At 40.9% G+C, this 11,209-nt stretch overlaps 1 protein-coding gene across 5 annotated transcripts in view; it reads right to left on the bottom strand.

Annotated features, from left to right (window-relative positions):
* Positions 1-239: 239 nt before the first annotated feature.
* Positions 240-11,209, bottom strand: part of prkd2 (protein kinase D2) — a 39,113-nt gene continuing 28,143 nt past the window's right edge. For 4 of the 5 annotated variants that reach the window (XM_051957777.1, XM_022217081.2, XM_051957778.1 and 1 more), the window contains exons 5-19: positions 9,437-9,620; positions 9,266-9,337; positions 9,063-9,080; positions 8,718-8,877; positions 8,495-8,606; positions 7,675-7,752; positions 7,271-7,589; positions 6,712-6,764; positions 6,543-6,615; positions 5,798-5,904; positions 4,061-4,222; positions 3,709-3,807; positions 3,229-3,496; positions 2,544-2,629; positions 240-1,870 (exon numbers count right to left, since the gene is read on the bottom strand). In XM_051957777.1, the coding sequence (XP_051813737.1) occupies positions 1,646-1,870; positions 2,544-2,629; positions 3,229-3,496; positions 3,709-3,807; positions 4,061-4,222; positions 5,798-5,904; positions 6,543-6,615; positions 6,712-6,764; positions 7,271-7,589; positions 7,675-7,752; positions 8,495-8,606; positions 8,718-8,877; positions 9,063-9,080; positions 9,266-9,337; positions 9,437-9,620 (2,016 nt within the window). In that variant the 3' untranslated portion in view covers positions 240-1,645. The remainder of the gene's footprint in view (positions 1,871-2,543; positions 2,630-3,228; positions 3,497-3,708; positions 3,808-4,060; positions 4,223-5,797; positions 5,905-6,542; positions 6,616-6,711; positions 6,765-7,270; positions 7,590-7,674; positions 7,753-8,494; positions 8,607-8,717; positions 8,878-9,062; positions 9,081-9,265; positions 9,338-9,436; positions 9,621-11,209) is intronic. The other variant, XM_022217082.2, reaches the window with a different exon arrangement.

The raw sequence follows: 11,209 nt of genomic DNA, 5'->3' as shown, positions 1-11,209 counted from the left end.
AAAAAATGTTATTGAAGCTTGTCTGCCGCTGAGTGACAGTAATGGTCCTTGCTTCTTAAATATACTTTTGAGAAAAAAAGCAAATTACTTGACTGTGACTGACAAGTGTTTAAGTAGTGAGTCCATGCCTGCTCATATTTTTTTTTTGGCTTTTTCTTTAAGAAAGCTGCAGATGATTGCATGACAGCTAGGGATGTGTGAATGATTTGATAAATAAAGCTTCCGAGACAAAAGTAAACTACTGTTGAAGGTTTGTATTATCTGTCATAGAGGCCAGGATCATCCTTCAAACATGTTGGACACAGTCTACACATATTTGACAAGCTACATCAGCTTCAGGTTACACATTTGTATAGCAGACTATTGTAACTACAGTATGTTCAATGATGTATCTAGATAATTGTACTTCACAGAAACATGCAACATAATAACATTAAAGATAGTCGATAACAAAATCTAGTTTAACAACCCAAGCTGTCTGTCCTCGCACTTACATCACAGAGAGAAGTCTTCTCTAGGCCACTGATGTGCTCATCGTTAACAGTACATGAGTCTTCAATACAGTCAGCTGTGAAGACTTGTTGTTCATCATTTCAATGAACTGCTTCACTTCAGGAACATCAATATCAATAGAGGCAATTTTCACCACTCAGCAGGAGCTTCTGAGGCTTATGTTGTCTAATCTGTCGGCTGCAGGTAGAAAACGTCTCCCATGACTGAAAACTGTCTGGTTGTGGCAGGTGACATCCTGAATATTAGAGCTCATTTAAACCCACAATGGCATCTTTAATTACAAATGTCTTTTAGGACTCTATTGTGGCTCAAAACTAGCAGTAATTACTGGAGGATTTGCTGTCCCCCAGATCAATACTTTAGTTTTCACTGCAGGACATGAATTTATGGGAATGCATTTGTGAATACAGATGGATTTGCCTCCATGCATTCAGTGCAGTAATTACCAGCACAGAGGAAGTCTTTTGTCACTATAAAGAGCTTCATCACTGAAAAGAGATTGAACCGGCCTTTACTGAAGACATAAGATGGACTGTAATTCCAGTCAGCTCAGCTCAGTGAAACTAAAAACAAGCCTTAATTTTCCTTTAATTTGTACATTCACTTAAATTCTACTATTTTTTTGTGTAGAAAAAATACTTATAAAAACAAACCGACAATTCTTATCTTCGCTTTGTGGTGAAATGCTATTTCCTGCTACGTGTTGAGGTGCATCGCAGGGAGAGGAAAGGAATGTTCCGCTTCATTCTTGTGACAAATTCTGATGTAAAGTTTGACTCCAGTTTTATCTGAGAAGACCTGCCAGGTTAGCCGAACAGACAACGAGAAATAGAGTCAGGCTGTGAGAGGAATTCAACAGTTCGAAAGATGAAAGAGGACCAGTAAGAGTGAGGTAAACGATTAAAAGGACATTTTGAGGACCTCAAGCTGGAGGAGGGAAATTGGATTTAATGCTGACAGACAGCAAATGTTGTGCATTGAAAGACTAAACAAGCTGGACACTCATCGGTTCCTCTCAGAAGAGTGATTCTTTGTAACTTTATGTCCTTTTCAGACTCCAGGTGAATCTTGCCATCCTTCTTCTCCCTCCGCTTTCTTTCAAAATGAGCTTGAGTAGTCCGTGTCTCTGCGGTCAGAGGATGCTGACCCTCTCAGTGAGACCTTGCACATCCGCGTCCTCCCCACCCTCCTCATCATCAGAGGCCAGTGCAGGAGGAGGAGGCACAAGGTGAGCAGGGTATGGCAAAGTGTGTTCCCGGGCAAACATCTGCCAGCGGCTGTCGTCGCTCTCGTGGGTGATGTAACGCTCTCCGAGTTTAGTCTCCAGCTCTCGCAGGTCCAGCCAAGTCTGATAGTCCTGAGAAATGAGAAACAGGAACAAACACGGGGATGAAATTTCACTTTCAGGAGCCTTGAAATTAGATCAGTGCTCAGGGGGCTTTTACGCGTTTATAGTGCATCACGCAGTAATCACTTTAGGTCGTGTGTGTGTTTAACAAAGCATGTGTGTGGGTAAGAACTTAAATGACCCTGAAATTATAAATTAGAGTTTCATCCCTGCTACAGATCCTGTGACACTGAAGATTAATTAATGTGTGGACATCACTGCAGCAAAAACAACAGCAGTGTGTCAAGCTGCAGAGATATCTGGCTGCTCTCCACTCTCTTTGGTTTTGAAGCAGACATTAAAAGCATCTTCTTTTTTTTAATAGCTAATCTACCCTCTTACAATCTTTGTAAAGTTCCAAAACGTCCACCTCAAGCTCCCATCTCACAGTTTGGACATGAGTGCACACCCATCCTGTTTATATTTGCCATTTCCTTTAATGGCCACAGATTTTACTGATGCGATCTTACGATCTTGAGGTGCTGCTCGATTTAATGGCTGTCACCATATCAGGAGAAGACGCTGCATCGTGTGCTTTTATTCGAGTGTTATGTCTGTACTGGAAGCGCAATAAAACAAATGTAAAAAGAGTGAGAGCATCCTTTTTAATGCAGAAATGGTCTGTGTGTGCACATGAAGCTACCTGTAAGTATGAATGGCTGAGACTTTTGTCCACACTGTAGCGTTTCCTCATCTTGACTTGCAGCAGGTTGTTGATCAAGTCAATAGCTGGAAACACAGAAGTTTACATATTGTTCAGGAAAAAGTTGCAATAATAAAGAACATTAAAGGCATAACATCATCTTTTGACATGCCAGCTGCATGTGGACACTTTTATACCAGCTGCTCATCACAGATCAAAGTATTGTTGGGTAAATTTATTGTGAAATATAAAGTTGTTGTTTTTTTTGCTTGTTCTGCTTTGGCATTTCACGTCCTTCCACATTCACACTGAGTTGGCAGTTTATTAGGTACACGAGATAAACTAATGATTTACAAGAATTTGTGTTGTCTGAGCTGCATGGTCATGTGGAGATGCTGTATTGCAATATACAGAGAGGTGTCTTTGTTGGGTATACACACATGCAATCCAACAGCAGCACGAACTGCATCCTTTCGATATGTTGGTAAAGGTAAGCCATCGTGTCTCTAAAACAGTTTGGACAAAAGCTGAAGATTACAGCTTTCATGAAAGGAGGTTTCATTGGAAAACCGCTAAAACCAAAGCAGCACTGCACTAGTTATGGAAAGGTGTATCAAATAAAGTGAGTGTATTTCGACTCTCATTTTATGTGAAATTCAAACTCTCCCTGCCACTCTGTGTTTACCATCACTGGAGATCTGTTTCCAGGGGTTGTGAGGGTACATGAAGGCTGCGTTGTGGATCTGGTCATTGATGTCTTCATCCTCATTGAATGGGAAAGTCCCACTGAGGCTGACATACATAATGACTCCGACTGACCACATGTCCAAGGAGCGATTGTAGCCTTGGTTCAGCAGCACCTCCGGGGCCAGGTAGGCCGGGGTGCCGACCACCGAGCGACGGAAAGACTTCTCACCGATGATACGGGCGAAGCCAAAGTCACAGAGCTTCACCTGAGAGAAAGAAACCGTCGGGAGCAGTGAGCAGGGATTTAGGAACCATATGGGAATATGAGGATGAAAAAATGAAATTGATGAAATGACAGAGAGACTTTTGAGAACAGTCATTAGAGAAATAACATGTCTGACTGAGGTGCTCATTACAGAGTGTGAAAACCATAACTGCAGCATGTAGGAAGTGTTGGTGTGTATGTTTGTGTGGGTACCTGTGGAAAGGGGTCAGCGGAGGCAAGCAGCACATTCTCAGGTTTCAGATCACAGTGAACGATGTTCTTAAAGTGCAGATGTCTCAGAGCTGCAAGAATCTGCTCACACATCAGCATATGCACATGCATGGGCACAACCACACAAACAGGATACTAGTTAGTCAGACAGCCACAGACGTTTACCATCAAAAATATATGCCTCACGTCACGCAGGAAATACGCATGATGTCGCCCAGATAGGCAGACCACAGAGCAAACACGTAGCAGGGCAATGAAGTATTCAGACGTCAACATCTTGCACATTACAACACATCTGTATAAACATTGCTCATCCCTCCGTTGCCATACACACCTGTGTGATGAGGAACTTGGTGAGCCTCTCAGGCAATCTGCCTTTCTCACTCGAGAGGATCATCTCCAGCATGTCGCCGTGGAGCTTTTCCATCACCACAAACACTTTTTCTGGGGTTTCAAACATGCACTCTAAGTTCACAATGCCCAGGTGACGTAAACTCTGAAAGGTACCACAGAGGAGGAGGAGGAGGGCGAAGAATTAGGATAAAGAATAAAATTCGCAGTGAAACAGCAACACAATAGAGGAGAGAGTAGTGGAAGATTTATTACAATATTTACAGAGACAGAGTGAGAATCAAAAGATGAGATTAAACAGTGTGACAGACAGGAACAGGGTGACACAGAATGAGATGAAGAGCAGAGCAGAGACCGATAGTATGAGTAAAATAAACACTAAACCACAGAAAACGGAATGTACAACACAAAAGGGACAGCAGAAAATTGATTTGCGCATATTGAAACTCCAAAAATGGTATAAAATGTTCTGTAAAAGGCCCTTCATGCACTGATGTATGTATGACTCATGGGGGTTTCATTTTTTGGACACGCTATCACTTTAATTCTGAGAAATGTGGAAGTACCACACCTGTCATGGGCTAACTGAATTAACTGTAGAGCTAAAAGGAAGGTCAGGTGTTTCCCTGACAGAGCTGTAAACATGTGTACACAGCAAATAGACAAAGCACTGCACCTCTGCCTCCATCTGCTGGTGAGTAATGGACTGTACATTTAAATATGAAACCTAAACCAGACAAAAAAGGGCAGCTAAAAGGGGTGAAATTGAAATGTGTTTTGAAATACAATAATCCTAAATTAAAACAGAGCCATTAGGCTACACATCAAAGCAACAGAGCTGGAATTACTCCCATCAGAGCAGTACAGTAGGATTAAAAAACACACCACAATGACTAACAATTTTCAACTGACTCACTGAAGCTTCATCTTATTACACCTTCTAGAGTCGTTCAGTGTATAAAATATTTGGCATGATAGTAAAAAGGAAAATGAGTTACAAAACAGGTATAGTATGATAGCCATACCAGAGCATACTTTTATAATGAAGGTTTTTGTTTCTCACAAGAAACACTCTTTTAAATCACTCATCTGTCAGATTTTATGGTCATCATTAATGACTTAAACTTTACAAATAATCACTACTGTTTTAGGTCTCTGGATTTTAAAGCATTTGGTAGAAGAGCCCATGTGAGCTGTTTGTTGATATCCAGTTACCATGGTTTTAAATGTGGTTTCCTATTATCTCTACACAGTCAGTCGAAAATGGAATTTCTGTAAACACAAAGCAATAGAACAGAGCATTTAAACGGAATCTCATGCACATTATGAATATGACCTGTGATTGTGGACTATCTAAAAATTACTTCCTGACCTTTAAAATGAGGATGACTCAGTGGAAAATAAACTGGAATAGTGAGCGTCATTTATCAGATCTCTCTGACCTTTGTGGTGTTTTCAGCTGGATCTGTACAGCATAGCTCACTGTTTCTAAAAACCTTTGTCTCACTGTTTGAATACTACTGTCCTGTTAAAACATGGTGAAAGTGTGTGTAAGGAATTCCCTTTCCTTTGAATACGATAATAACTCATACACAGTTTTGGTCAGACACTGAATCATCTGTTCCTTAAAGGTAACCACAGAGAAAACATTTCAGCACTTCCTTTAAAAATGGTTTCAGATGACATGATGTGTAATGAAACGCACGCTGTGTGTCATTACCTGAAGGATGGCAACCTCATTCCTCAGCTGGCTCTCTTGCTTAGTGGGAAAGCGAAGCTTGTCGATGACCTTAACAGCGACGTCTCTCCCCGTCTTCCTGTGCTTCCCTGAAGAAGTGAAGTGTTAGTAACACATATGACTGTGAACTGGACCTCACTTGAATGTGTATGTATTGTACATTGGGCTCTGTCATCCACAGTTTGTACGCCAGCGATTTAACACGGAACTAGAATATTGTTGAGCTCATAAGTGACAGTTAAAATGTGTTTTGTAATTCCTGGTCAAATCCTACACCTACAATAATAATACAATACCAACAGAGCTTATAACGTGTAATGTTTGTGGTAATTCACGTAGCTTCCAGCTTCAAGTAGAAATGACGAGCAGGCTACAGAGAGCTGATAAGCTGATCTGCAAATGAGATTCCACATTCCAAGTTTTTTTTTTTAACTTTCAAACTTCATTTGTAGCTATTAATCCCAAAACGGTAATATTTTGATGTGTTCTCCAAATCTGTAAACAGACTGTCATATGTAAAATTTGTTACTTTCCTTTAAATGAACTTCTGCCACATAAACATGGCACCTGCACCAGTATAGTACATGCTATGATTAGGTTGTGATTTACTCTCTTCTGTCTTATTAGCATTAAACTTAATATATCAGGGTTTCCTATGTGTCACTTCAACTAATTCATCTTGACTTTCATAGCACACAGCAATCTACAGCTCATCAGGTCTACATACCTCCATACACGACTCCAAATTGCCCAGATCCCAGCACTTCATCAGCAAAAATCTGGTACACTGTGCCAATATCCTGTAGGAAAGTAATATATCATGCAGTCACCATCACACTTTGCATATAATTACATAAATGCTAACGGAAATAGTTAAAAGTGACAAAAAGTCTTACCACATTCTCTTGGATTTGACTGTTAGACACAGATATGCTGATAGATGCTTGTCCTGGAAAAGCAGTAACAGGAAAAATGTACAGGTTATACAGTAATCTAAAATTAAAATCTCACATACAGTGTTTCTTTGTTTTTGTGAAGAAGCACCTTGCCAGTGCCAGCTTACTAGAAGTGCCTTAATTCAGTGTCTTCTTAATTCAGTGTCTTCTTAATTCAGCTCAGTTGACCTTTTTTTTTAGACTTTTTATTTGTTCTAACACATACATTTTTTAATATAGTATTTAAGAGTAGACTTTTTTTCAAATTTATTTTAGCACACACATTTTTATCATAGTATTTAAGGAGCACTTTACTGTTCCATACATGAGGAACAAAAAAAGCACTTTAAAATTACAATGCTCTTTTTAATGTTGTTTTGTCTTTTTGTGTGCGATTGCATGCCTTGCTTTGTTTTCCTTCTTAAGCTGCTTGTATGCCCTTTTTAATTGCCCCTTGGGGACGAATAAAGTTTTTTGAATTTGTCTAGTCTTTCCTTAACCAGCATGTTTCTCAACTCACTGTGCGGCGTCTTCCCCTCAGCTGGCGGTGCATCCTGAAAGATGACTGGCATGAGGGCCTGGCGAATGGCGCTCTCCCACGCCTTCGCCACCTCGCGGCCAATGCCACTGTTGGGCGCCACCTGGCTCGGGGAAGGGGGCGTCTGTGGAAGAGTCTGAGGGTTGCTGGGGGAAAGAGAGGGGAGGGTGTTGGGGTCCTCCCCTACAAAGTAGCACATAGTGGCTGTGATGAGCTCGAAACAGTGGGGATTGGTGCCTTGGGGAACGAGAGTGAAGTCACCAGCGGGACGCAACTCCAGAATCTCAGATAGAGGGATCTCCTACAAGAGGATGAATGGATGGGTGAGCAAATAAAGGGTGCACACGTCAAATACATGAGCTGAGAGCAGAGTAAACTTTACTTACCTTGTAGTATTTGTTGGAGGTGTTGTTCTGGAAAAGGATGATGCACTTACAGTCCAGACGCCAGTAGTGCCTCTTTCTCTGTTTGGGGTTGAGACAACAAATATAAGATAGGGCATGGAGCAGTAAGAAACGGGGCATGGATTGGGGGTTAAGTTCAGGAATCAATAGGAATACCTGAGTGGCCAGACGAGAAGAAGGATGAGCAGGACTACAAGCTGCAGGATGAGAAGGTGTAAATACAGAGAAAGACAAAAGAGACAATAGCGAAGGAAAGAAAATGAGTGTTAGTGCAGCCAGAGAGGAAAAAAAGACTTCGGAGGCAAACAAATTTCTCTGAGGTCAAATAAATTTTGAATGCTAGGAGAGGAAAAAAGGCAGAAAATGGACTTTTAGACTGAATTCACCACACATTGGCTGAGTGCTGTTATGTTTTCAGGGAGACTCAGCTTCATCATCAATCAAGCATTCTTTTTTTTGCCATGCACACACACACTCACATGTGCACAAATATAAAAGGAAGAGGAAATAAAGTGCATAAAGGCAGAGAGACCAAATAATAAGGGTGCAAATTGCTGGCAGAGGAGCTGCCCGACAGAGAAAATGGAGTGATGACTAGGAGGCATTTGTTATCCTTGAGTGAGTGGAAAGTAAACAGCAAAAAAAAAAAACTTGCTGCAGTAAATTATAGAAAAAGGACTGAAGAAAGTGAGTTCATGCATCGAGAGTAAATTGACTTAAGTCTGTATGCGTCAGTACTTCCAGAAAGAAGTACAGACTGGTTTAGAAAGAGAATTAGGGAAAGTATGTGTGATGTTTTTACCAGTGTGTCCTTATTGCTGTAGTGAACCATCCATCCTTCCTTGATAGCTGTGCTGGATCGACGGGTTGTCTGCCTCACTGACTGTACCACCCTCATCAACGGGATGTAAACACTAGAAATAGAAAGACAGAATTCAGGTGGGTGGCAGGTAAAATAAGGGTTATAACTGCTTTAACATTCGCTGGTACTTGTTTGTAGTTTTTCTCCAAATGTTTCTTAATACCTTTGGTCTCCACTGGTTCCATCCTGGTTGTTGTCAGGAGAGAAGGATCCAGGGATGCTGCAAGCCTCATCTGAGTCGTCTATCGAAGACTTGTCCGAGGCGTCGTACTCACTGCTGTAGTCCATCGGCACCTCAGGGTCTGCAGTGGGACTCAGCATGTCTGAGGCAAAAACAAGGAAGAGAATGGGTTGAGTGCAGTTTCATTTGTACTGACTGTGTTTACTATGCAGTGGGGAAAAAATACTAATTGTTGCTGCCAGGACAACTACTGAGGCTACTACTATTAAACTATAAAGGGAGAGTAAAGCTTCACATGCATCAGCACTGAGTGCTGACAATACTCACCAGAGTTACTTCTGTTGTCTGAGAAGATAAAAAGATTAGTGCCAGTGAGTTTCAATGTTGTTAGAATAATTTGTTAAATCATGTGTTGTTATTACTGTAACCTTGTTCCATCAATGGAAACATGCAGAGATTTTTTTCAACTCCATGCAGGATTAACAGTCCTAAACACATTAGAAAGGCGATAGATTCACACGTTTCCTCACCTCCAAGGGTCTCCCCGAGGCAGTCATTAGGAACCTTGTATGCGCAGCGTTTATGGCAGTTGAATTTGCAGTCTGTGAGGACGGCAACACAGTTAATTCAAAGTGAATTATATGTCAGCTGAGTAGATTGGCCAATATTCTGCATACGTCTCTCTTTTTGTCAGTGTTCACCTTTGCACTGTAAACCCTGCCTGAACAGTCCACGAAGAAGCCTCTTGCAGTACTGGCACACTGTCGGTCTTGTATACGAGTGAACAGCAAACGTATGGGGAACCTTCACTTTGGTCAACAAGATCTTGTCCAGATGAACTGGTCGGCCTGTGTAGAAGCGCCGGGCTTCGCTAGGGGTTCGTGGCTGCAAGAACAGAGAGGAAACAGATTATTAATGATCTTGGAACACTTTATTTAAGTTCATTTAACCCACTTGTCACAAAATGTTTGCTTATTTATACATCCAGTCTTTACAGAGCAACAAAATTATTTATTTTGTGTTGTGTTTTGGGTCATCTGATGAACTGAAGTTCAGTAAACACTCTGTTTAAACTCTATTTTTGATCTTTACAACTCCTGAGGGAAATAAGTTGGTCTTTAGCTGCAAAATGCTTCACTTTGTTTTCCAGCAAGTTTCTAAGTATGCGAGTTTGTTATCAGTTTGTTTGTTGCTGAGCAGACAGTGGGTCTTTTGAGTGTTGTCTCTGAAAACAGCTACCTGCTACAACCAAAATAACGACACCCTGAGGGGATTTATCAAAACAGTGAAGTTACTTGTTAAATGGCAGAGTAGCATTTTCAGTGTTGCAGCTGTAGAACCACATTTCATCGACCTGTTCTTAGTCAACTTTTTGGAGTTTTTTTGGTCAGGGTTGTTAGGGTTAGCGTTAGTGCAGTCCTAAATGTCCAGTTCCAAAATTGCAGTCCTAAATGTCCAGTTCCAAAATTGCAGTCCTGAAACTGCAGCCTCCCCTGCTGTAAACATACTATGTTGGCATGAAACTCCATAAAATCTGAGAAATTGTAGTTTTGGGTGATAATTCTTTGTACATTTATTATTACAAACGACCCTTTCCACACTGTTGAATTATTTCATGTTGCGGTCTGACACATTACTGGAAAATATCAACTGTAGCTGGTATAAGCTTCTGTTTTCTCTCTAATTAAATGGCTTTCCTACCCCATTTTTGTAACTGGAGTAGATGAACAGTGGAAGTCAGTCAGCAATAAGCACTGTTGCCTTGAATGAGCTAATCTGTTGGCTTGAAGGGTTCACATAAATGACTACACAGCACTTGTAGTGGAATGCAGTCCTGCTGGTAGTTTTGAAGGTTTTGAGATGGATATCTCTAAACTTTTCAAACTGCATGCCTAAACTGTATGCCTATGCATTTGAAGTTTTCATATGAACGTATTCACTGCCATCCGAGTGTCCCTTCCATTTGCTTTCAGTGCCAAACTAAATACCTGCTAAATTAGTAGTTAAACTGGGCTAAATAGGTTTCACACAGTTTGTGACACAACTTGACATGCTCAACTAAACGTTCTCCAATGATCAGTGTACCTAATTTTAATGCAATTAAAGGCATTATGGAGGATGTTTTTTTGTTTGTTTGTTTAATTTGTCTGATTCACATAAAATGAATATACTGACCTTTAGTCGACTTGTATGTATGGTCTCTAAAAGAATAAAAAATAAAAAAAAATAACTGTGGACATGGCAGGACCTGAAAAACATCAGCCAATCAATGCGCTCAGACCGAGGCGTTTGGTTTGCTCCCTTTCCTGTCAATCAAAAATCTTCCGGCTCAGGCCGAGTTACGTAGATTACGTACGCCTTGGACTTACGTGTTTTCTGTATGTGTTGCTTTGGTATAGCTTCGTAGTTAGCTGGCGACTTGTTTTGCTCATCTTTTTTTACATAATGGCAGATAAAGATCCAGGGGGACCCAG

The sequence above is a fragment of the Acanthochromis polyacanthus genome, chromosome 13 (assembly GCF_021347895.1).
Source record: "Acanthochromis polyacanthus isolate Apoly-LR-REF ecotype Palm Island chromosome 13, KAUST_Apoly_ChrSc, whole genome shotgun sequence".
In the NCBI taxonomy this organism is placed as follows: domain Eukaryota; kingdom Metazoa; phylum Chordata; class Actinopteri; family Pomacentridae; genus Acanthochromis; species Acanthochromis polyacanthus.
Note: the sequence above shows the minus strand (reverse complement) of the source record. Positions and strands in the feature narration are given on the sequence as shown.